Source organism: Pygocentrus nattereri, chromosome 7 (genome assembly GCF_015220715.1).
Source record: "Pygocentrus nattereri isolate fPygNat1 chromosome 7, fPygNat1.pri, whole genome shotgun sequence".
In the NCBI taxonomy this organism is placed as follows: Eukaryota; Metazoa; Chordata; class Actinopteri; order Characiformes; family Serrasalmidae; genus Pygocentrus; species Pygocentrus nattereri.
The window spans coordinates 45,383,905-45,411,784 of NC_051217.1; the positions used below are offsets into that span (position 1 = coordinate 45,383,905).

The window sequence follows — 27,880 nt, forward strand, 5'->3', positions numbered from 1 at the left end:
GAGTTGAAATAGAGGCGAGTAACTCTGGCATTTCCAGCTTGTCGGAAGCAGATGAGCTGCTGCGGGCGATTCCACTCAAACATCCGCACACTGCCATCCTGAGCTCCTGTCATATCTAAACACAAACACAAGACACATCACAAGTCTGTCAGTGTTCAATCTACTGAGAAAGGCATATGGGTTAAGTAACTCAAAATATGTATCTAGTCACACATTTCAGTGCACAAGTCTTAGCATTTAAAACTAGTTATGTGAGCAATATGTGTGTTTTGCCTGTAAAAAAAACACATTAGTAGATTTATGAAAATGTAAGAAGAATGTGTTGTTATTGGTAATCAACACCTCCAGCCACTGCAACCACACCTGGTTTAATCTGATGAAGGACTGATGAGATAAACCAGCTATTGGATGTTAACTGTAAATACTGGACTTTCCTGAGAAGAGGAATGTATTCATTTGTATTTATTGTAATGTTAGTAAACAAATAAATGGCTTTACAGATCATTCTCTCAGACGCCTCAGGCCTGCTCTATACTGTCCATCTCAACCCCTAGTAAAAACGTTAAATCACTTCAGACCCAACGACCCACACGGCTCTAATATGTTACACTCTCATTAAACATACTCACAGTATTGGTAAATAGGGTGGGACGTCATTCTCTTCACATTGTTTAAATTCCTCTTCACAATCTGAGGGACAAACACAAACATCCATCAGTTCTCGGCATCCTGATGAACCTTCTGCACACTGTTTGAGATTCCTGCTTTAATGATGCCTTAGATACTTCGTTTACTCACTTTAGTCATGACATCTTGGTAATCTTGGCTTTATTTTAGGTGTCTGTTATAATGCCTGTAAAATGTTCTTATTACAGCTTATCAAGCCAGTAGCTGCTAATTACCTGGCTGCTTTATTAAATACAGTGCATCCGGAAAGTATTCACAGCGCTTCACTTTTTCCACATTTTGTTTTGTTACAGCCTTATTCCAAATTTAATTATATTAATCTTTTTCCTCAAAATTCTACACAAAATACCCCATTGTGACCATGTGAAAAAAGTTTTCTCGAGAGTTTTGAAAATGTATTAAAATTAAAAAACAAAGAAATCATATTTACATAAGTATTCACAGCCTTTGCCATGAAGCTCAAAATTGAGCTCAGGTGCATCCTGTTTCCACTGATCATCCTTGAGATGTTTCTACAGCTTAAATGGAGTCCACCTGTGGTTGATTGGACATGATTTGGAAAGGCACACACCTGTCTATATAAGGTCCCACAGTTGACTGCATGTCAGAGCGCAAACACCAAGCATGAAGTCAAAGGAATTGTCTGTAGACCTCCGAGACAAAATTGTCTCGAGGCACAAATCTGGGGAAGGATACAGAAAAATTACTGCTGCGTTGAAGGTCCCAATGAGCACAGTGGCCTCCATCATTCGTAAATGGAAGAAGTTCGGAACCACCAGGACTCTTCCTAGAGCTGGCCGGCCGTCTAAATTGAGCGATCGGGGGAGAAGGGCCTTGGTCAGGGAGGTGACCAAGAACCCAATGATCACTCTGTCAGAGCTCCAGCGTTCCTCCGTGGAGAGAGGAGAACCTTGCAGAAGGACAACCATCTCTGCAGCAATCCACCAATCAGGCCTGTATGGCAGAGTGGCCAGGCGAAAGCCACTCCTTAGTAAAAGGCACAAGGCAGCCCGTCTGGAATTTGCAAAAAGGCACCTGAAGGACTCTCAGACCATGAGAAACAAAATTCTCTGGTCTGATGAGACAAAGATTGAACTCTTTGGTGTGAATGCCAGGCGTCATGTTTGGAGGAAACCAGGCACTGCTCATCACGAGGCCAATACCATCCCTACAGTCAAGCATGGTGGTGGCAGCATCATGCTATGGGGATGTTTCTCAGCAGCAGGAACTGGCAGACTAGTCAGGATAGAGGGAAAGATGAATGCCGCAATGTACAGAGACATCCTGGATAAAAACCTGCTCCAGAGCGCTCTTGACCTCAGACTGGGGCGACGGTTCATTTTTCAGCAGGACAACGATCCGAAGCACACAGCCAAGATCTCAAAGCAGTGGCTTCAGGACCACTCTGTGAATGTCCTGGAGTGGCCCAGCCAGAGCCCAGACTTGAATCCGATTGAACATCTCTGGAGAGATCTGAAAATGGCTGTGCACAGACGTCTCCCATCCAACCTGATGGAGCTTCAGAGGTACTGCAAAGAAGAATGGGCAAAACTGCCTAAAGATAGGTGTGCCAAGCTTGTGGCATCATATTCAAAAAGACTTGAGGCTGTAGTTGCTGCCAAAGGTGGTTCTACAAAGTATTAAGCGAAGGCTGTGAATACTTATGTAAATATGATTTCTTTGTTTTTTAATTTTAATAAATTTTCAAAACTCTCGAGAAAACGTTTTTCACATGGTCACAATGGGGTATTTTGTGTAGAATTTAGAGGAAAAAGATTAATTTAATTCAATTTGGAATAAGGCTGTAACAAAACAAAATGTGGAAAAAGTGAAGCGCTGTGAATACTTTCCGGATGCACTGTAATAAATACTGTGAATTGCACATTTTCCACAGCACTTTTCTCTGTGTATTATATACCATAGTCCTGTGCACAACCCTTCTCTGAGCCCTGGGTCTATACTGAGATCAATATCTCAGTTAATAACAAAGTGATTTATCAACACTCCAGTAAATCACCAATTAATTCTCTGTATTAATAAATACAATAAATCTTACCACTGCCCTCAGTAAATCACCAACAGATTATTAATACCTCAACAAATCTCAAATTTATTATCAACACATCAGTAAATCACCACATCATCACTAATTGTCAACTAATCAGTAAATTACCAATTAACTGAATCTTTGTAAATCACCAACTAAAACTACATAAAAAACATGCTGACTATTCTAAAGTGATCTGTAGTGTAAGGAGGTGTTGCTGTCTACTGTATGGGCCTTATTACAGCATCAGGTCTGCATAACTGTGTTTGTTAATGGAGTTTCTGATCAATACCGGCCCGTTAGACTGAGGCTGTGTCCAAAACCACACACTACTACACCACTGAATGGACTCCTAATGGTGCTTTTGTGTTTTTGACATACTATTTAGTATGGTAGTCTGTGGTTTCCGATGAAGTCATCAGGTTGTCTCATCAAAGCCCTAGTTGGGTCTTTATATAGTGCATAATTTGCAAAAGATAATGATGTATAAGACACACAGACATGCTGTGGAAAATGCATAATTCATTAGTAAAGTAGTAAAGATCAGACACTGAATCAGCAGCTCTTGGCTTAGTTTGGCTTTATAATGGACACCCCAAATAAAATATTAACAATATCAAACTGTAGGTTTCACAAAAAGTGAATTTCTTGTGCTTTTCCAGTAAAAATAAAGCCACAGTCTTGAACCGTGTACTATTCTTTCCTGTTGAGTAGATGAGTACTCTCACAGACAGCTCTTAGCTTAGAGATGGAGGTGAAAGAGAGACGGAAACAGAAAGTCTGGGTGCAGTTTATCAGTAATGAGCTGAGGGCAGACTGTGGCAGTGTTAGGGACGGCGATGACGCAGACGGCCACCTTGGTCTGGTGTTTATTGTTCCTAACAGCACTTGGTGTGCTTATCAGTGCTTTAATAGACTCATCATAGTGTCTGTTTAGACCACCCTTCACTGTTTGCGTTATGTTGATAAGAGTGGAAAAGAAAATATACAGAACACTTGAACTGCCTCTTGCAAGCAATGGTGCAACCCCTCATACATGAAGTGTTTCTTTAGCTTTTAAATACTTTCAGAAGTTAATTAGCTACTCAAACAGTGAACTCACTACAGCGTTCGACTGTTTACACCTTGTATTACTCAGATTTAGACCCTTATGGATGTGCTGCTTAACAAATGTGTATATCCACATCCAATATATCCAAACTGGAACTGAAAGATCAGATTTCAGAAAACAAAAAGGCCAATCCTGGGCATGCGCTGTCCATCAAAAGTTTGGGGACACCCTGCCTTCTTTTGAAATCTGACTTCTCTCTGTTACTTTGCCATGACGACAGACAAATCCCTGCAATGTTTTAGTGATCATAAAGCAGCTATTCCATAATCCTTTAGGTCCATTTATCTTCAACGCTCAGCATCTTCCTTGGTATGAAGACCAAGCTTTATCTAAGTAATGATTCCACTTTCCAAACTATTGTTAATAGCACATGATGCTTTGAGCGCCGTTATCAATGCCAGGGGGCAGGCAGCTGTGTGTAAAATACACAGCAACAAACTATAGATACCCCGCCACCTCAGGTGGTGCAGCTCCAGTTCGCAGTGGACAGAGAGTCGATGCAAAAGAAGTGAGCTTTTCATTTCCTGTTCCACTTTAATTTATGCAGCAATTACATTCAGATTAAGTGCCTGGGGAGCAGTTGGGGGTTAGGTGTCTTGATCAAGGACACCTCAGTCATGTACTGTCAGCGCTGGGGATCGAACCGGCAACCTTCGGGTCACAGGGCCAGTTCCCTAACGTCCAGCCCACGACTGCCCCTAATACAGATAGCTGTACAAGTCCTAGTGTGTAACAGCTGTATTATTTAAGATGGAACAGAAATTTGAACAAGAAGCCAAGAGAGATGAGTGTACCAAGATTCAGCACAATGGTGTGAATCTGGTCGAAGTGCTGAAGTGCACAATGGTCAGCATCACGTAACTCCTGGTGTGAAAACAAGTCTCACTTCAGCCCTGGCTGACATCAAAACTCATCATCCAGCTCCATCGTGCCCTGTGCATCCTGTCTTTACACATGAACATGCACACGTACCACACTGGCGCCCATGCTGGTCTGCCCACTGCCAAGCCAGGGCATGGAGGCGGACACAGGCATAGGGGGTGGGGCGAAGGGGCCAGCGCTGGCCTGGGCGATATTGGTGTGAGACGAGCGATAATCATCATCAGAGCTGAGGAAGAAGAGGGGATGAAATACATCAGTGCATCAGGATACATTGATAAGAAGGTGTTACTGAACCACCCGAAACGATTATGGACTGTTAGAATTATTCACAATTGATTATAATAATATTAATAATGTATATTGTTGTCATCCAAAACAAAATTCTTGGACATTATTTTTTAACTTTTCACCCACACTGACTGAGAAATGAGAAGACAATGCTGAAACTGGTTGAAGTGGCCTTAAAGTGATCAGGGGCCTTAAAGTGACCCCCCCCCCCTTATCCCACATGTGTCTGATTGTCCAAATCAGCTTTGGTGTCTGAAGTTTTTTTAGCTTCGCACTGGAGCTACAAAGCTAACGTAGGTAATAAATACCTACGTTTATTATGATAATCATCACACAATCGTCTCAAACCTTGCATTAAGTAATCTACAATACACTTGCTAACGTGGTAACACTGTATAACATTTTTTATCATTAAAAAATCTAAAAAGGTAGCGGCAGCCTGAATTTTGTCCATACTTTCATCCATTTTTGACTATAAGCTAAAATTACTGGCCAAATTAGCCTTGCAGCGTGTAGCTCTAGTGTAAAGAATATCTTGGCTGATAGAATTAATAAAGTGGAAACTGTAAATTTAACAACAGCTTTAATGGGAATCCAAAACACACACACACACACACACACACACACACACACACACACACACACACACACACACCTGCGTGACTCTTTGTCAAATTCTTCTCCGATCCAGGTGTATGACTGGGCTGCGAGCAGAGTGGACACATCCACCTCTTGAACGTCATGAGTGGAGGCCAGCACTATCTCACTGGGATTAGCCTGCACACAAACACAGCAGCCCACACACGTGTACACAGTTAGCGTTTACATGTTTGAAGAATACTGGATGCACTGAATGTAATAATACATAACACATAATGCTGTTAAGGAACTGATTACCAATTAACAACTTATGGCTAATTTACTCCTGACTCATGGACTGTGAGTCGATGTGTACACGTTAAATACCTTACATGGTCATTACGTGTCTTAACTGCTACTTATTACAATAGCCATGTTTGCATGCAGCCTAATAATCTTTTAATAATCCGACTAACAGCTCGATCTGAATAGAATACGTCCATGTAAACACCTCAATCAGAATGGACTGAGGTGGGTAATCCTGTAAATAATCTGTTAAACAGAAGAATAAGAGCATCCGATTACATTCCCAGTTGAAACATGCAAGTCTGTTCTGCATGTGCGTCAAGTGCGTAACGTTCAACATGACGGGAGCAGAAACTGGTCTGCAGAGGAGACGAAGATTTTGCTTTGAACTCTAAAAGTCGGTGGTAGGACAGACATCCAGCTTATGTGTCTAAGACCATCATGATGTCTTCTTTAATACATGCGAAGTACAATTTCCTGAGTCTGATATAATTTCAAAGCACTTAAAAACACAAGCGCACCAGATAATAACTCTTCTCACTCTGACTGGACTCACGTGATGCTCGCTGTCAAGGTAATGTCTATGCAAAGTGTTACTCCACACATTTTGGATGGTTTTTTTTTTGGTTATATATAGTGGGCATGTAAACGGGGGTCTTCTGTCAGACAGTTGAGTACAGTGAGCATATAAACACCTCAGTCTTAATCTTTAATAGGGAAGGTGTTCAAAATCTTTGCATGTAAACACAGCCAATGCCAATGACCTGCTAAGTGCACCCATCTACATAAATAAAAGAATTAATGAGTGGCATCTTCAATAAATAAATGAGAACTTACTAGTACTTATGCAATAGCCCTTCAAGGGCTTGTGAGATCGTGACTATAGTGCTGGGGGGTGGGGGGTTGTCAGACAAGCTTGAGCTGTTTCAACCCTTTCCCACACCTGCTCTGAGTGTATCTAAGTGGGCTGATACAGTGCAAGGACTACAGATAACAAGAAAAATCGGCCTTTTTTGTGCTTTTTGAAGTTGCAGATGGTGCATATTGCGGCATCTTCAGCATATAACCAGATGGCCATTGCGACAAACGCAATCTGTCTGTGAGTCACAACACTATAGTCCATCAACTCAAGCCCAGTTTTGTTAAGTGAGCATGGTGGTAGACTCATTACCTATTGTCGAATCTGCCAGGAGACGGTCCTCACCTTATTGATGGCAAATGCCATGATGATGTCTGACTCCTTGTGAATTATTTTAGCTTTGCCTCCGGGATAGCCGAGATCTGCCTCCACCTACACAGAGCACACAGATATGCACACAGACTTATCTCTCTGGTCTGCTTAACCCACAGCGTCGGCTGGCTTCAGACACCGTTCACATCAGCACACTGTGAGCATGCCACAGAACAGCACACAGCTGAATGGTTAATCAGTTTACAGGTATTTAATTGGGTAAAGGAGGTGCCTCAGGTCCATGTTTGGCCTTACAGACTGAATCGGGTGGACAGGTTTTAGTGCAGACGCAAGTTAGTGGAGTGTGTAGCGGAGAAAGGACGCGTGTGTGAATCTGTGTTTGTTAGGGGTGTAAATCTCAGATTCAGTGCATAATAAAATCTCAAATTTCACAGAGGCCAATCAATTATTTTGGTGAGACTGGAAGAACTATTTTTATACAGTAGTGCAATCCACTCAATAAGAACATGATCATTTTGGGGAGTGTTTTTTTCTCTTGAAATACCATGAAATGCTTAAATTTCAATTTAAAATGAGCACTTTTTTTTAATATCCTCCATTAATGCAGTTGAATCTCTAACTTCAGATCACCACATTTACACCCCTATGCAACAAGGTTTCCATCCATGTACTACCATACTTTGACAAATATAAAAAATAAAAAAGTAATGCAATGACAAATATGTAATTGGACAAAATTCATGCAAAATGTTTACATCCACATGAGGTGGATAAACTTTTCTGCCAATAAAATAAGAGATGCAATGATGTGACTGATCAGGTGTTTCTATGTTTGCAGCTGTAGTTGCAAGAGAACTTACGAATAAATAAAAGGAAAAAACTATGAACGAAAAATAAAAAGAGGCAAAATAAATCCCCCCATAACTCAGTGTGAGAGATGCAAACAGAGGTTCAGAGGGTTTGGTGTGAAACGGTTCAGACTTCTTTACAGTGGTGATGATGGGAACCAGGCGTCGCCATGATTACAACACAGATATAGACACTTTATTTACCATCCAGAACCACCAGAGAACCTACACGAGTCTTCTGAGCTTATATGGAATGTTGATGATGGAAAATAGTTTAAAATATTAAAAAAATAATAAAATATTTCTCTAGAGACTATTTTGTGCCCCAACACCTTGAATGCACCCTTCAAGAATGAATGGATTCAAAAATTGTTTTAAAATCTTCTCAAAACTGACTTGTTAAGTTTCTCTAGACCACAGCATTTTCCTCCAAACCACTCTGAATGATGTTGTTCAAATCTTAAGCATTTAATTATGAGGAATTTAGAAATTTCCCTTTAAACAAAACAGCAATGAAAACCCACCCAACAATAAAGACACATCTGTAAACTTGCACCATATTTCTCTGAAGTGTCCGTGAACATGACAGAGCTTTATTCTCCTGTACAGAGCTGATATTTCAGTCAGTCATTCACTTGAATGCAATTAGACCGCTGGATGGAAACCTGGCTACAGCGAGCAAGTGATCGTGCATGTGTGTGTGTGTGTGTGTGTGTGTGTGTGTGTGAGAGATCACAGCAGGTTAAGAGAAGGACAGAAGCCCAAAGCCTGGAGGAAACAGTCGCGGAGCCCGAACGACACACACGCTCAGTACTACCTTGTTGGCATTGCGAGCTCCTGCTATGCAGTTTTGTGTGAGGTAGTCCACATGGTTCTCTAAAGACTGTACAATACACAACACAACACACACACAAAAAGATAAAACAAACAAAAACACACCAAACACATGCACAAACCACAAACGGGAGATGGAGAAAAAAAACAAAAAAGAAATAAAACTCAAAATGAAACAGGCTTTGATGCGACTCTGAGAGCTGATCACCATCTTTGCTTTTGATTTTCATTTTATTGGATGATTATTTTAGCGAAATCATATCAGCTATCATATGACATTATTACTACTACAATATACAGGCCTACAATATGACACTTCTGGAATATGGAATTATTAATAGTGATCACAGTGTTTTGCTGTGGCTTTAGTTGCAATTTTGAATAAAAAAAAAAACACATTATTATTATAAATTATTACAATTTGGAGATTACTATATGGATAATTATGTTTAACTATTAATGACATAATTCAAATTATATAATAAATTATAACAACTGCTATACATAACACGTGTATTAATACTATTGTTATTAGTGTTATTACCTAATAAACATGTAATCTATACATTTTTTTTCGGTCTCCTTCTATTTGTACTTGGTCCTTCTTAAATCTCTGCAGAATGTCTACTTTAAAAGGAGAGTGGTCAGTCCTGACCCCAACCCTGACCCCGGTCATTACCTCACTCTGCTTCCTCTTCTTGGTGAAGATGTAACGAATCAGAGTCTCCTGCAAGACTTCCTGTTTCACCAGGAAGTGCCAAAGACGGCGGGCAGGGAAGGAGAGGTGTTGCTTTGCCCTACACACACACACACACACACACACACACACACACACACACACACACACACACACACACACACACAGTGGAGTATAACTTTAATTGTTTCATTTAAAAAGCTCTATAATGTTCATATGATCCACACAGTCGCTCTGACAGACTGTAATACACTACAGGAAGCGTAGGGGGCGATACGGCTTCTACTGTTTCATTTAAAAAGCTCTATAATGTTCATATGATCCACACAGTCGCTCTGACAGACTGTAATACACTACAGGAAGCGTAGGGGGCGATACGGCTTCTACTGTTTCATTTAAAAAGCTCTATAATGTTCATATGATCCACACAGTCGCTCTGACAGACTGTAATACACTACAGGAAGCGTAGGGGGCGATACGGCTTCTACTGTTTCATTTAAAAAGCTCTATAATGTTCATATGATCCACACAGTCGCTCTGACAGACTGTAATACACTACAGGAAGCGTAGGGGGCGATACGGCTTCTACTGTTTCATTTAAAAAGCTCTATAATGTTCATATGATCCACACAGTCGCTCTGACAGACTGTAATACAGTACAGGAAGCGTAGGGGGCGATACGGCTTCTACTGTTTCATTTAATAAGCTCTATAATGTTCATATGATCCACACAGTCGCTCTGACAGACTGTAATACACTACAGGAAGCGTAGGGGGCGATACGGCTTCTACTGTTTCATTTAATAAGCTCTATAATGTTCATATGATCCACACAGTCGCTCTGACAGACTGTAATACACTACAGGAAGCGTAGGGGGCGATACGGCTTCTACTGTTTCATTTAAAAAGCTCTATAATGTTCATATGATCCACACAGTCGCTCTGACAGACTGTAATACACTACAGGAAGCGTAGGGGGCGATACGGCTTCTACTGTTTCATTTAAAAAGCTCTCTAATGTTCATATGATCCACACAGTCGCTCTGACAGACTGTAATACACTACAGGAAGCGTAGGGGGCGATACGGCTTCTACTGTTTCATTTAAAAAGCTCTATAATGTTCATATGATCCACACAGTCGCTCTGACAGACTGTAATACACTACAGGAAGCGTAGGGGGCGATACGGCTTCTACTGTTTCATTTAAAAAGCTCTCTAATGTTCATATGATCCACACAGTCGCTCTGACAGACTGTAATACACTACAGGAAGCGTAGGGGGCGATACGGCTTCTACTGTTTCATTTAAAAAGCTCTATAATGTTCATATGATCCACACAGTCGCTCTGACAGACTGTAATACACTACAGGAAGCGTAGGGGGCGATACGGCTTCTACTGTTTCATTTAAAAAGCTCTATAATGTTCATATGATCCACACAGTCGCTCTGACAGACTGTAATACACTACAGGAAGCGTAGGGGGCGATACGGCTTCTACTGTTTCATTTAATAAGCTCTATAATGTTCATATGATCCACACAGTCGCTCTGACAGACTGTAATACACTACAGGAAGCGTAGGGGGCGATACGGCTTCTACTGTTTCATTTAAAAAGCTCTATAATGTTCATATGATCCACACAGTCGCTCTGACAGACTGTAATACACTACAGGAAGCGTAGGGGGCGATACGGCTTCTACTGTTTCATTTAAAAAGCTCTATAATGTTCATATGATCCACACAGTCGCTCTGACAGACTGTAATACACTACAGGAAGCGTAGGGGGCGATACGGCTTCTACTGTTTCATTTAAAAAGCTCTATAATGTTCATATGATCCACACAGTCGCTCTGACAGACTGTAATACACTACAGGAAGCGTAGGGGGCGATACGGCTTCTACTGTTTCATTTAAAAAGCTCTATAATGTTCATATGATCCACACAGTCGCTCTGACAGACTGTAATACACTACAGGAAGCGTAGGGGGCGATACGGCTGCTACTGTTTCATTTAAAAAGCTCTATAATGTTCATATGATCCACACAGTCGCTCTGACAGACTGTAATACACTACAGGAAGCGTAGGGGGCGATACGGCTGCTACTGTTTCATTTAAAAAGCTCTATAATGTTCATATGATCCACACAGTCACTCTGACAGACTGTAATACACTACAGGAAGCGTAGGGGGCGATACGGCTTCTACTGTTTCATTTAAAAAGCTCTATAATGTTCATATGATCCACACAGTCGCTCTGACAGACTGTAATACACTACAGGAAGCGTAGGGGGCGATACGGCTTCTACTGTTTCATTTAAAAAGCTCTATAATGTTCATATGATCCACACAGTCGCTCTGACAGACTGTAATACACTACAGGAAGCGTAGGGGGCGATACGGCTTCTACTGTTTCATTTAAAAAGCTCTATAATGTTCATATGATCCACACAGTCGCTCTGACAGACTGTAATATACTACAGGAAGCGTAGGGGGCGATACGGCTTCTACTGTTTCATTTAAAAAGCTCTATAATGTTCATATGATCCACACAGTCGCTCTGACAGACTGTAATACACTACAGGAAGCGTAGGGGGCGATACGGCTTCTACTGTTTCATTTAAAAAGCTCTATAATGTTCATATGATCCACACAGTCACTCTGACAGACTGCAATACACTACAGGAAGCGTAGGGGGCGATACGGCTTCTACTGTTTCATTTAAAAAGCTCTATAATGTTCATATGATCCACACAGTCGCTCTGACAGACTGCAATACACTACAGGAAGCGTAGGGGGCGATACGGCTTCTACTGTTTCATTTAAAAAGCTCTATAATGTTCATATGATCCACACAGTCGCTCTGACAGACTGTAATACACTACAGGAAGCGTAGGGGGCGATACGGCTTCTACTGTTTCATTTAAAAAGCTCTATAATGTTCATATGATCCACACAGTCGCTCTGACAGACTGTAATACACTACAGGAAGCGTAGGGGGTGATACGGCTTCTACTGTTTCATTTAAAAAGCTCTATAATGTTCATATGATCCACACAGTCGCTCTGACAGACTGTAATACACTACAGGAAGCGTAGGGGGCGATACGGCTTCTACTGTTTCATTTAAAAAGCTCTATAATGTTCATATGATCCACACAGTCGCTCTGACAGACTGTAATACACTACAGGAAGCGTAGGGGGCGATACGGCTTCTACTGCTTCATTTAAAAAGCTCTATAATGTTCATATGATCCACACAGTCGCTCTGACAGACTGTAATACACTACAGGAAGCGTAGGGGGCGATACGGCTTCTACTGTTTCATTTAAAAAGCTCTATAATGTTCATATGATCCACACAGTCGCTCTGACAGACTGTAATACACTACAGGAAGCGTAGGGGGCGATACGGCTTCTACTGTTTCATTTAAAAAGCTCTATAATGTTCATATGATCCACACAGTCGCTCTGACAGACTGTAATACACTACAGGAAGCGTAGGGGGCGATACGGCTTCTACTGTTTCATTTAAAAAGCTCTATAATGTTCATATGATCCACACAGTCGCTCTGACAGACTGTAATACACTACGGGAAGCGTAGGGGGCGATACGGCTTCTACTGTTTCATTTAAAAAGCTCTATAATGTTCATATGATCCACACAGTCGCTCTGACAGACTGTAATACACTACAGGAAGCGTAGGGGGCGATACGGCTTCTACTGTTTCATTTAAAAAGCTCTATAATGTTCATATGATCCACACAGTCGCTCTGACAGACTGTAATACACTACAGGAAGCGTAGGGGGCGATACGGCTTCTACTGTTTCATTTAAAAAGCTCTATAATGTTCATATGATCCACACAGTCGCTCTGACAGACTGTAATACACTACAGGAAGCGTAGGGGGCGATACGGCTTCTTCTCTTTCATTTAAAAAGCTCTATAATGTTCATATGATCCACACAGTCGCTCTGACAGACTGTAATACACTACAGGAAGCGTAGGGGGCGATACGGCTTCTACTGTTTCATTTAAAAAGCTCTATAATGTTCATATGATCCACACAGTCGCTCTGACAGACTGTAATACACTACAGGAGGGCAATTACGACATCTTTGACCCCGGGCCATGGATGCTGCGGCATCTTTAAACTCGCAAAGCCTGGTTTCTACTATTAGATGTAGCCCTAAGTGTGATTCAAATGTCTCAAGCCAGTTAAATGAAACATAGCAAGGACACTAATTAACAAATCAAAGCATAAGAACTGACTACGTTCCTCTCAGTTTGAAAGTACTGACTTAAATGGAGTGTTGTCAGGCTCCAGCATGGCTTTATGGCGGAGGATAGCAGGGCCTCCTCCTGCACTGACGTCTGTGGGGTAGGTGTTGATGTAGTTAGGCGGAGGGCCGTCGAATTTGTTCATTTTCTCCAGCAGCAGCTGCTCCCAGTTCTCCAGACACTTCAGAACGGCGTTACACAGTGGAGACGTCACCGGTAAGTCTGAGAGACGCGGACAGATGAAGAGAGGTGGAATTCTCTATTAATAATGACATTGTTACACACCCAGCCAATAAATGGAAAACGTGCACTAATATTGGAGGTAAAAAGGCTATATTTAAATGTTTTTTGTAGACGATGTGTTTACTTTTTTTATTTAGAAAATCAACAAAAACGTGGTTTGACTCGGGACACTAACTATAACAAAAGGCACTGCTTTTTACACGGAGACAAATGCATTTAATCAAAATTAACTAAACAGAATGAGATTAATCAGGATGAATTATTTTAATGACCTGAGAGCCCTAATATCTATAAATACATACACACACAAAAACCTTACGGAAGCAAAGTCCACTGTGGCCTATAGTGAACACACATATATATATATATATATATATATATATATATATATATATATATATATATATATATATATATATATATATATATATATATATATAGTGTGTGTGTGTGTGGTTGTGTGTGCTACCCATCATTACCTGTAAAGTCCAGTCCTGCAATGGGTAGGAAGATCTTGACATTGTGCAGACCAAGTTTTACCATGACCAGACGGATCAGAGACCAACTACAAAGACAGAGAGTGAGAGAGCGAGAGAGAGCGAGAGTGAGAGAGAGCGAGAGTGAGAGAGACAGAGAGTGAGAGAGACAGAGAGTGAGAGAGAGAGCGAGAGTGAGAGAGAGCGAGAGTGAGAGAGAGCGAGAGAGAGAGCGAGAGAGAGAGAGCGCAAGAGAGCGAGAGAGACAGAGAGAGAGAGTGAGAGAGAGCGAGAGAGAGAGAGAGCGAGAGTGAGAGAGAGCGCGAGAGAGAGAGAGAGCGCGAGAGAGTGAGAGAGAACGAGAGAGAGAGCGCGAGAGAGAGAGCAAGAGAGAGAGAGAGCGAGAGAGAGCGAGAGAGTGAGAGAGAGCGAGAGAGTGAGAGAGAGCGAGAGAGAGAGAGCGAGAGAGTGAGAGAGAGCGAGAGAGTGAGAGAGAGAGAAATCCAAGCCATAATCCTTAAAAATGACTCTCATTGCACATATTTTTGCCGTCCAACCATCATCAAATTTTCATACAACATAAAGGACAGCTGCCTCGTGCATGAGGAATAATAAAAAACATCTTCAAGCTTCAAGCACTTTTTTTCTTTCCTTGATGATCTAAAAACAACTTTTCAACAGAAGAAAAAACAAACAAATGTAACGTTTAATGTAATTTAATATAAAATGTTTACTAAAAACCTGAACCATTTTATTGGATCAAAAAACAAGCAAAAAACTATGTCAGCTTTAAAACATTGTGTTACTGAACTCATTACTTTCATATCATTTTGAGTTTTGTGAATTTTAAATCTTTTATTTTTCAGATTTGCACAGCAAGAAATTCCCTGTGCATATTTTATTTGGCAAAAAGGATTCGGACTGTGATGATAGACACCTGTTGACATGGTTACCTGTACGAGTTTGGATCGCTGTGCTCCGTCATCTGAGTATCTGAGAGGAAGGCATCATCATCATCCTCATCATCGCTTGCACCACTCTCGTCTGAGTCGTACAGCGCTCCGCTATCTGAGGGAGGCAGGAACGGCTGCGGGACACATTCACACACACACACACACACACACACACACACACACACACACACACACACACACACACACACACACACACACACACACACACATTTAAAATACATGGCAACAGTTACATATCAACGCCGTCATAACAAACTTAAAAATAAATCAAATAAAACCACTGACTTTACAGGAGTAAGGGACCATGAAAGAGAATGCATTTTAAAGCATTGCTGTGTTTGTTTAATGGATTTCTGTCAGTGCTTTCTTTATGAAATATCTGACAAGTGCACAACATAAAACGGAATAAAAAGTAGTTATGATCTTTAGATATCAGAGCGCTGGTATAAAGCACAGTTAAACACGCTCACTTGCACACACAGAAGAGTGCAGACACACAGAGACAGACAGCCATAACAGTGATAACCGGTCAGCTTTCTGAAGTGATGCACTTTCAACAGAACTGAGTTGAAGTGAACATGTACACCCAGGTACAAGCACGTTTTAAATAGGAACGCCATCAATTTCGCAAAATGAACGAATCATTTAAATGGTCTAAATGTAAACAAACTCATTCATGTGAAACGCGCCTTTTCTGAAATTTACAGCATCAAAACTGTTCACCACTGTACAACTGTCACCGTTATCTGCTACCCAAAACGACCAGTGAACCTACATGTGTCTCAAGTTCTTATGTCCTGCTCATAATGGTAAAATAGTGCTAAACTGACAAAATACATTTTATTTGGGTTCTACTTTTTCCTTACAATGCCCTACAAGTACCATTCCTCCCTAAGCACCTTTTGGGGAACGCTCTGACTGCAGAGTCGCAGATTTACACCTGCAGTTTCTCTCCAGCACAAACTGGCACCTAGGCCTTTTGAATGTGAGTGAAATAAATGAGTCATTCTTAGCCACCGTGGATATATCACTGTTAGCTGTCAGCGTACAACAGCCTGTCTAACGAGGGCCACCCACACCCACACCAAAATAAATAAATAAATAAAAATTCAACCTCGCTATTCTATCCCATAAACTGGTACGCGGAGTGGCAAGTAGTTTGTTATTGACACCAGCGCTTTCCAACTGCCCTGCTGGGCTCAGTCTCTCTCCTAAAACTACATTTTAGGCCAAAACTTTATTACAAAACTTTCACAAAACAATGTCTTGGGTATCAAGCCATGCATTCATAACCATTTTGTGCAATGGCAACTGGTTCCTAGGACTATTTTGACTCAGTAAATTTCTCTGGAGAACTGCATTTCACACCGAATCACTCTCAGTGATTTTTTTCACGTCTAAACCATTTAATGATTAAGTAATTTTGCAAAATCGGTGTAAATACGAAGTATTTCGAAGTATCAAGTATTAAGTATTTACCTTTTCCAATATCATACTCTAATAGTAACCTACTAATTAAGTAGTTGTTAGTGTAAATGAGTGCAATGTGCCTTAACAGTTAAGCATTACCATTAAAATCTACCTGATTTTCAACGTTGTGCATTAATTAGATCCACTATATCTTGCATCGGGTAGTGTTGCAGTGGAGAAGAGCGTTTTGCTCTGCATCAGAAACACTTCAGTACAGCTGTATGTAATGTACAATTAATAGGTTTGATCCTCATTTATCTTTACCAACTACAACCTCAGTATTGAGGAGCATTTTTATGAGTATAAGAGTAAATGAGCACGCTTTCAGCGAGGAGCAGAAATGTCTGTCGCACCACTCCACCCCTTCAGAGGTCAGCGCAGCCAAAGCAATAGAGCTGGTTGGAATAGTTGAGCTGAAGTGAATTTCTGCACATTAAATGTTATTTGCCCAGGTCATGAAATGAACGGAATTTTGCACATTTAGCGTGGGAGCTGGGTCTTACTTTGGCCACAAAGTAATCCCACATGCTGAGCTCCGGGGGGATGAACTTCTCCTTGTAGGTGGGGCGCTCGGTGGGGATTGGCGGAGGTGTGGCTGGAGTTTCTTTAACAGGTCGCCCGGGCACCAGCATGCGCATGTTAAACCGCCGACGCTGCCGATCCACATCTTCAGCCGGAGGGGTCGGAGGAGGGACTGCTACACTCGGGAGAGAAAGACAGAGAAAGAGAGAGAAAGAAAGTCTGATTAGAAGACAAAGGAAACGAACAAACGCTAAATTAGAAGATCCTACAACTGTTTATTTCCATTGTTAATTTGTTGTATACAGCAGACAGCCTGTTCTGCTGTAACAAATAAACGCATTTATTTTTAATGTGAACATTGAAAGAGTGAAACTGAGTTTAACTTATTTTTAATATGCAAGCACCTGAATCCTGAGAAGGGAAAATGGTAAAACGCCGTGATAAAGACAGACAGCAGATTTAAGAAAAGGGAGACAGACAACAAGACACAGCAAGACAGGGTGCTTCCATCATTATTCTACAGCGCTAGAGGGCTTTTATCTGAGAGGCAGTCAAACCACAAGCTTCACTGCAGTCTCCAGTAGAGAGGAGGATAAGAGAGGAGTGTCATTTCTTCATCTTCACTCCGAGAGACAGAGAGAGCAAGGAAGAGGAAACGATGACTTTATTCAACTTTTTCTAAGCCTCTCTCTCGTTCATATCACATAACACAAGAATTCTGATAATCACAGTTTAAAGGGCCCATATTCCACTTTTCACTTTCACCCCCGTGAATGTTCATCTGGGTCATAATTCATTATTACATGAGGGTAAATGACCACTGTTCTGATTGGCTGTCCTGTATTGTGCCTCTTTATGAACAGTCCAAGCAGGAAGACGTCTTCAACAAGCACAGGTGGGTCAAAATGCTGTAGGCTGAATAGTTTAGCTTGTGTGACATCACAAAAATGATGAATTAAAAACTGCTCTTGCAGCTCAGTTTCCATATATTGACTGGATAATGAAAGACACATTCTGAAACTCTTATTTCAATTATGTGAGGAAAATCTGTTTTCCATAATATGAGCCCTTTAAGTGTTCCATCAAACTCTTGGTAGCTCTAATTCTGAGGCTAAATTTGTATTATTTAATTTAATTTATTAACCTGTACTAAATGGTTAGGTTGTATTTAACTACCACACACACAAACAAGCCTTCACACAGAGCACAAACCTTCACCGTTATCCTGTTTCACTTGATCAGGAACAGCTGAATCCAGCAAAAACAAGTAAACAACAACAATGACAACAAAAACAACACAGTAAACAAGAACAACAAAAAAGAGACATCACAAAGTCACCCAGGCTGTAAAACACAGCCTCACTTGGCGTGAAATGAAATGTATCATCAGTTATATTAGTGAGGTGTAAAACCCAGGTCTGCCTGAAACACCATGCAGTTCCAAATCATGTGCTGTGATTGCACGTGATATTTATGGAGTCTCTGGAACGTTCTCCCCCATTCACACTGACTCGTTTGCTTCTTTTTGAGTCAACGCGTGTTGGCTAACACAACCATCTTTAATAGGCTTTTTCACAGTTCTGCATTTTTCCGCTGGAAGTTCTCATTGCAGGGCAACGCTGCTTCCGCTAAACCACCAATAACAATGACGGTGAGTAGAGCGCGCACAGCTCACTCGTGATCGAGCATGAGGCAGAAACAAACTTCTCAGTTTCAGTGGTTTGTCAGCTGGCGCTGAGCAGAGGAGAAATGAACTTGTACAAGTAATAAAGGAATAAACTTTGTTGCACAATGGAAAAGAACCTCTGTGTGGATGTTACACTGAATGCAGTTGATGCTGTAAAGTAGCAGCTGCAGCCGCTTTCAGAGGAACAGTTTTATTTCCTGCCCAAAAGCTGTCGTATCTGAGTGAGAGAGAGCTCAGCGTGGAGTAGATGTTCGTTCACTGGAAGCTGGTGGTTGAGGAAAATGTCTAGTAGCGCCACGGATCCTGACGACCCAGCACACCCCTGCCGGAATATGTGCGTTTAGCCTTTTGCTATCTATTTTACTGTTAGTGAGCTGTTTCACCATCTTCAGCTAACATGGCTAACCCGGCTTTTTGATTATAGTTATTTTCACATATCCAATGATGTATCACTCTGAGGACCTTAGCTGACGCTACTGTAACAAATCATTTATATCCTTTATATAATTTGGACTCCTACGATGTTTTGTGTTTGGTTCTCCAACACATCCTCTGATTTCAATCTTGGCAGGTATGACAGAGATGGTGGAACTGTTTACACTGTTTTACTGCCTCAGTAACTGCTGCGTTTATATCGGTCATCTGACTGCGTGACTCACAGATCACAGCAGGTTAATATCTCTGCACCTTATTCCACGACCTCATGTCCAGAATGAGTGCTGTGTCGGCGCTGCACCGTCCTGTCTATTTAATTTATCATATTTAATGTTTCTAGCTTAATTTTTTGTTTGCACGTCCACACTTTGCACTTTGGTTCCTTGTTGCTCCGTGTCGTTCCTGGAGGAACGTAATTTCACTCCACGGTGTACTTGTACAAAGATGGAATGAAAATAAAAGCCTCTTGTCTTGTCTTGACTTGCCAACTCCACAACAGATAACATTAAATTTAGCTGAAATTTGTATGACAGCATAGCAAAATCATTCACGTTAAGCGCGATGTAGTTAGGAATGTCTGGTGTTAGATGAAAAATAGCCGAATAACAATGTACTAATTTAAAAATAACATTCCTAATCATTAACCATTTACCTGCATCTGTGGTCTTTGTGTTGTGAGCGAGTGAAGATGAGGCTGCATCATACTCTCCAGGTATGAAGTTAGCTGCAGCTGTATCTGCTCTATCTGCTGTTATTGTAATTATTATGACTAAAGGCTGCACAGCATGATTGCGAGGTTAATAAAAACACAGATTTCAAAAGGACAAGTAATATCAAAGCAGTCCATGAAACTGTACACAAACAACAGAGAGACGGCCACGAGAGCGTGCAGGGACAAACCAGAGCCGGAACAAAGGAACGTAACCTAAAGGCAAATCGTGAAAGAATTCTTTGATCCTGAGTTAAAACAGGTGGTCTTTGAATGCTAATGGGACGACACAGATACAGTGGGGAAAAAAAGGATTTAGTCACCAATTGTTCAAGTTCTCCCACTTAAAAAGATGAGAGGCCTGTCACTGACATCATAGGTAGACCTCAACTATGAGAGACAAAATGAGGAAAAAAAAAAAAAAATTCAGAAAATCACATCGTCTGATTTTTAAAGAATTTATTTGTAAATTATGGTGGAAAATAAGTATTTGGTCACCTACAATCAAGCAAGATTTCTGGCTGTCACAGACCTGTAACTTCTTCTTTAAGAGGCTCCTCTGTCCTCCACTCGTTACCTGTATTAATGGCACCTGTTTGACCTCGTTATCTGTATAAAAGACACCTGCCCACAACCTCAAACAGTCAGACTCCAAACTCCACTAAGGTGAAGACCAAAGAGCTGTCGGAGGACACCAGAAACAAGATTGTAGACCTGCACCAGGCTGGGAAGACTGAATCTGCAATAGGCAAGCAGCTTGGTGTGAAGAAATCTACTGTGGGAGCAATAATCAGAAAATGGAAGACCTACAAGACCACTGCTAATCTCCCTTGATCAGGGGCTCCACGCAAGATCTCAGCCTGTGGGGTCAAAATGATCACAAGAACGGTGAGCAGAAATCGCAGAACCACACGGGGGGACCTGATGAATGACCTGCAGAAAGCTGGGACCGACGTTACAAAGGCTACTGTCAGTAACACACGCCGCCGCCAGGGACTCAGATCCTGCAGTGCCAGACGTGTCCCCCTGTGTTAAGCCAGTACATATCCGGGCATGTCTGAAGTTTGCTAGAGAGCATTTGGATGTTCCGGAAGAGGATTGGGAGAATATCATATGGTCAGATGAAACCAAAGTAGAACTGTTTGGTACAAACACAGCTCGTCGTGTTTGGAGGAGAGTGAATGCTGAGTTGCATCCAAAGAGCACCAAAACAACTGTGAAGCCTGGGGGTGGCAACATCAGGCTTTGGGGCTGTTTCTCTGCAAAGGGACCAGGACAACTGGTCCTTGTACATGAAAGAATGAATGGGGCCATGAATTGTGAGATTTTGAGTGCAAACCTCCTTCCATCAGCAGGGCATTGAAGATGAAACGTGGCTGGGTCTTTCAGCATGACCATGATCCCAAGCACACTGCCAGGGCAACAAAGGAGTGGCTCCGTAAGAAGCATTTCAAGGTCCTGGAGTGGCCTAGCCAGTCTCCAGATCTCAACCCCAAAGAAAACCTTTGGAGGGAGTTGAAAGTCCGTGTTGCCCGCCGACAGCCCCAAAACATCACCGCTCTAGAGGAGATCTGCAGGAGGAACGGGCCAACATACCAGCAGCGGTGTGTGCCAACCTTGTAAAGACTTACAGAAAACGTTTGACCTCTGTCATTGCCAAAAAGGTTATGTTACAAAGTACTGAGATGAACTTTTGTTATTGACCAAATACTTATTTTCCACCATTATTTGCAAATAAATTCTTTAAAAGTCAGACGATGTGATTTTCTGATTTTTTTTTCCTCATTTTGTCTCTCATAGTTGAGGTCTACCTATGATGCCAATTACAGGCCTCTCATCTTTTTAAGTGGGAGAACTTGCACAATTGGTGACTGACTAAATACTTTATTTCCCCCACTGTAAGTTACTGTTCACAAAATATAATATCTTACATACGTAGTTTTGTCGAGTCTTCAGTTCGCATGTAGAGTAAGCTGCCTTTAAATAGCAGAGTTTCCACATACTGCACAGAAAAATGAGCTCCACTGACATCAGGCTCAAAATGGACAGGCATTCCATGTTTACTCTGTTCCCCAGCTGTGAACATTCTTCACTGTTTAATGTTTTTTTTCCATGTAAATCTTCATTACTATTACGCACCTATTGGATGCTCTCAGCTCAAAGATTTTATGCACTAACACACAATATGCACAGTAACATACAATAAATACATAAAACAGCTGTGTTCAAATGTAACACTGATTCGTGTAGCAGTTCAACAGATTCAATCGACATCATTCAGACAGAAATTTCTCAAAATTTTACATTAAAGAAACTGAACTGCTTGCTCATACATACATGAACTTAAGCTACAATTTAGCTAAAACAGAATTAAGAAGCACATAAAACAAGCCTTTAGCTTAGCTGTTTGGTTGAATTGTCTGAAAGATTTCACGAGTAAAACACTTGTGAGCTTTCGGAGAAGAAAAAATGAATATGGAAAATGTTGCCTCACCACTCACGACCTGAGTAGAGCTAACATATGGTCGGCACTAGGGGTGTCCAACTCCAGTTCTGCAGGACTATGGAAAACACTGAACTTTCCAAAGAGGTGGAACTACTTACAAGCTGTTTATCACACCGCTTTAGCTGCAATTACCGAATGAAAAATGAATCAAATATACTAGTCAGACAGATGCCATGCAGCTGAAAAGCATTTGTCCATCCTGTCAACAGCGTCAGAATCCACATAATCAAGTCTATTAGACACTGAACACCTCCACACGGTTTGAGTTTGTGGTGATTTAGGTGTGCAGTTGCTGATCGCTGGGGCAAAAACTTCCACTATGCTCGCTGTGTGAACTTTGTAGCTCCAGTGCTAAAATTAAAGAATTACATAACAAAACGTCAAACATGTCTTGGCTGACTGACCACATTTGAGGGTAAAGGTGGGTGGTGTGAGGTGGGAAGGCTGTAAACATTTGATGATGCTTTCAAACTCCGATCTAGAAAGACCACAGCCCTGCAGGGTTTAGCATCTTTACTGAAGTACATAAACCATGTACTGGAGTTAAAGTCGAGACCCCCAAGGTAAAATTTACTTTATACTTAAGTACAAGTACTAAAATAATTATTTTAATTAATTAATTAACTTAATTAATCTTAGTTCCAAGTTTAAGTTGAATAAAAACAGGCTTTAAACTCAGGATCACAGATGAGCTCCTTTACTATGTTGATCTGTAGGCGTCTGTTCATAAACATAAACCAGCCCAAACTCATTTACTATAAAATGAAATGGTGTTTGTAGAAATTCAGAAAAAAGCGTGTTACGTTTTTATACACACAGAAACCAAAAGGAACGACAGATTTCTCAAAATGTAGGAGGAAAAAGTCGGATATTAGACTCTGAAATGTAGTGGAGTGAAAGGAAAAAGTCACCCAGAACGGAGAAACTTCAGTACAGATACACCAAAAATACTAAAGTACAGAAACTCATTACATTTACTCAGTTACTCAGTTACTGTCCAGCACTGCTTACCTGCTTTAGTCAAGGATACCACTAGGCCTGTAAACTCGTGTAATACGCCATTATCAGATGGCTCCAGCTAGCCGTTTAAGATTTCCAGAGGAGTTGGAGCAGGTGGAGGAGCTCACTGTCTACATGCATTTTCAACACAAATATTCATTGAGCGGGCGCTTCGAAGTCTAGTACAAACAAATGAACCTCAATCTCTCTGGCACATCCCAGCAATAACAGAAGCAATAACTTCATAAAGAAACATTTAAACTGGGGGAAAAAATAAACATGCTTACATTTCTGCTCAGAAACGTTGTGTCCAAGCTTTGCTATAGTATGGTAGCACTTTCTGTAAATGTAAATACAGTGGGATTCTCTAAATCATTTCTGGTTAAAATAAACTGACTAAAGCTTCCTGTGTACAATTAGCCTATAGGCTACTGTGACCTACTATTGTTATTAGGCTATTATATATATCGCTGTTGTCGGAAGAAAACCTTGTATCACCAAAGAGGTAACTTTACAGGAGAAGTGAAAAAAAAAAAAACAAACTATATAACTTTTAATGTAAGTCAATGGAACCAGACATTTTCCCAAGACATTTCAGGTCATTTCTTTTAGTCCATTCATCATGAAATTGACACACGACGTAAAGAGCAACAGACATTTTCAAAAATATGTCAAAAACCGAAAAACATCAAAAAAAGTCACAAAATTCATGTTATGTGGTGGAAGATGTTCTCTGTGTGGAAGCTGAAGGCTGAAAGCTCCACAATGGGGCATTATTACCACTTAAAAAACTTTAGGTGCTTTGCATCAGTGGAACCGTGGAACCGTGTGTCCTTATTTTTGGCAAAGTGACAGAACTGAAGTGATAAGAGCGGCAGTGAAGTACAGAAACCACAGGGAGTACAGATAAGAGTAGTAGAAGCAAGAAACAGAATCCCCAGCTCTAAAACACCAGAATCAACTCATCAGTTACTTATTATTATTATTATTATTATTATTATGAGTCTCATTGTACTTATAATATTAAGCAGAGCTGTGAGTCCTGGAGGACAACACTGTAAAGGTCTTTCTTCTTCACAGCACTCAGTGGTTTGAGTTCATTAGCATTTAAAAGAACTGTCCTTGTTCATGCCTTGTGGCATTTTAGTATCTGTACATCTCCACTTCTTCAGAAAGTTACTGAGAGCCAGAAAAAGCTGCTGAACACCAGCCGCATTATCTTCTCAAAACATCTGAGGAACAGCTTCTGCAGGAGTGCCTGGACTCCAGCCTAATCAACACTAGACTGGAATTGATTCACTCAAACTAATTCCACACGCATTCAGGGACAGGACACAAAAGGATGAGAGCTGCTCTCAAACTAACATGCTTGGGTAAGGTAGTGAGTAAAAGAGAAAGTGATGGTTCAGTAAAGCATGTCAGAGGAGTCTTCGCTTGTGTACTGATTTTACACCCACAAATGTGTTTGTAGCAGTTGTTCTGAAGCTGGAGAAGATTAACGCAACTCTGGTAAAAATAAATAAATAAATAAATAAATCTGATTCAGCCTAATGAGAAACTGTAGAACGGACTCGGTTTATATCACAATACCTACATTTAGAGCCGGTTATTCATTCAGCCTAATGAGAAACTGTAGAACAGACTCGGTTTATATCACAATACCTACATTTAGAGTCGGTTATTCATTCAGCCTAATGAGAAACTGTAGAACAGACTCGGTTTATATCACAATACCTACATTTAGAGTCGGTTATTCATTCAGCCTAATGAGAAACTGTAGAACAGACTCGGTTTATATCACAATACCTACATTTAGAGTCGGTTATTCATTCAGCCTAATGAGAAACTGTAGAACGGACTCGGTTTATATCACAATACCTACATTTAGAGTCGGTTATTCATTCAGCCTAATGAGAAACTGTAGAACAGACTCGGTTTATATCACAATACCTACATTTAGAGCCGGTTATTCATTCAGCCTAATGAGAAACTGTAGAACGGACTCGGTTTATATCACAATACCTACATTTAGAGTCGGTTATTCATTCAGCCTAATGAGAAACTGTAGAACGGACTCGGTTTATATCACAATACCTACATTTAGAGTCGGTTATTCATTCAGCCTAATGAGAAACTGTAGAACGGACTCGGTTTATATCACAATACCTACATTTAGAGCCGGTTATTCATTCAGCCTAATGAGAAACTGTAGAACAGACTCGGTTTATATCACAATACCTACATTTAGAGTCGGTTATTCATTCAGTCTAATGAGAAACTGTAGAACAGACTCGGTTTATATCACAATACCTACATTTAGAGTCGGTTATTCATTCAGTCTAATGAGAAACTGTAGAACAGACTCGGTTTATATCACAATACCTACATTTAGAGTCGGTTATTCATTCAGTCTAATGAGAAACTGTAGAACGGACCCGGTTTATATCACAATACCTACATTTAGAGCCGGTTATTCATTCAGTCTAATGAGAAACTGTAGAACGGACTCGGTTTATATCACAATACCTACATTTAGAGCCGGTTATTCATTCAGTCTAACGAGAAACTGTAGAACGGACTCGGTTTATATCACAATACCTACATTTAGAGTCGGTTATTCATTCAGCCTAACGAGAAACTGTAGAACGGACTCGGTTTATATCACAATACCTACATTTAGAGCCGGTTATTCATTCAGTCTAATGAGAAACTGTAGAACGGACTCGGTTTATATCACAATACCTACATTTAGAGTCGGTTATTCATTCAGTCTAATGAGAAACTGTAGAACGGACTCGGTTTATATCACAATACCTACATTTAGAGTCGGTTATTCATTCAGTCTAATGAGAAACTGTAGAACAGACTCGGTTTATATCACAATACCTACATTTAGAGTCGGTTATTCATTCAGCCTAATGAGAAACTGTAGAACAGACTCGGTTTATATCACAATACCTACATTTAGAGTCGGTTATTCATTCAGTCTAATGAGAAACTGTAGAACGGACTCGGTTTATATCACAATACCTACATTTAGAGCCGGTTATTCATTCAGTCTAATGAGAAACTGTAGAACGGACTCGGTTTATATCACAATACCTACATTTAGAGTCGGTTATTCATTCAGTCTAATGAGAAACTGTAGAACAGACTCGGTTTATATCACAATACCTACATTTAGAGTCGGTTATTCATTCAGTCTAATGAGAAACTGTAGAACAGACTCGGTTTATATCACAATACCTACATTTAGAGTCGGTTATTCATTCAGTCTAATGAGAAACTGTAGAACAGACTCGGTTTATATCACAATACCTACATTTAGAGTCGGTTATTCATTCAGTCTAATGAGAAACTGTAGAACGGACTCGGTTTATATCACAATACCTACATTTAGAGCCGGTTATTCATTCAGCCTAATGAGAAACTGTAGAACGGACTCGGTTTATATCACAATACCTACATTTAGAGCCGGTTATTCATTCAGCCTAATGAGAAACTGTAGAACGGACTCGGTTTATATCACAATACCTACATTTAGAGCCGGTTATTCATTCAGCCTAATGAGAAACTGTAGAACGGACTCGGTTTATATCACAATACCTACATTTAGAGTCGGTTATTCATTCAGCCTAATGAGAAACTGTAGAACGGACTCGGTTTATATCACAATACCTACATTTAGAGTCGGTTATTCATTCAGTCTAATGAGAAACTGTAGAACGGACTCGGTTTATATCACAATACCTACATTTAGAGTCGGTTATTCATTCAGTCTAATGAGAAACTGTAGAACGGACTCGGTTTATATCACAATACCTACATTTAGAGTCGGGTATTCATTCAGTCTAATGAGAAACTGTAGAACAGACTCGGTTTATATCACAATACCTACATTTAGAGCCGGTTATTCATTCAGTCTAATGAGAAACTGTAGAACGGACTCGGTTTATATCACAATACCTACATTTAGAGTCGGGTATTCATTCAGTCTAATGAGAAACTGTAGAACAGACTCGGTTTATATCACAATACCTACATTTAGAGCCGGTTATTCATTCAGTCTAATGAGAAACTGTAGAACAGACTCGGTTTATATCACAATAC

The 27,880-nt window shown here is 40.6% G+C and overlaps 1 protein-coding gene across 2 annotated transcripts in view; it reads right to left on the reverse strand.

Moving 5' to 3' along the window:
* Window positions 1–27,880, reverse strand: part of dmxl2 (Dmx-like 2) — a 107,706-nt gene that overhangs the window by 6,703 nt on the left and 73,123 nt on the right. The window contains exons 31-41 of one of the 2 annotated variants that reach the window (XM_037539802.1): window positions 17,416–17,609; window positions 15,422–15,555; window positions 14,472–14,557; window positions 13,770–13,971; window positions 9,454–9,571; window positions 8,758–8,823; window positions 7,105–7,191; window positions 5,671–5,792; window positions 4,818–4,953; window positions 630–690; window positions 1–115 (exon numbers count right to left, since the gene is read on the reverse strand). The exon at window positions 1–115 is cut by the window's left edge and continues 13 nt beyond it. In XM_037539802.1, the coding sequence (XP_037395699.1) occupies window positions 1–115; window positions 630–690; window positions 4,818–4,953; window positions 5,671–5,792; window positions 7,105–7,191; window positions 8,758–8,823; window positions 9,454–9,571; window positions 13,770–13,971; window positions 14,472–14,557; window positions 15,422–15,555; window positions 17,416–17,609 (1,321 nt within the window). The remainder of the gene's footprint in view (window positions 116–629; window positions 691–4,817; window positions 4,954–5,670; window positions 5,793–7,104; window positions 7,192–8,757; window positions 8,824–9,453; window positions 9,572–13,769; window positions 13,972–14,471; window positions 14,558–15,421; window positions 15,556–17,415; window positions 17,610–27,880) is intronic. The other variant, XM_037539803.1, reaches the window with a different exon arrangement.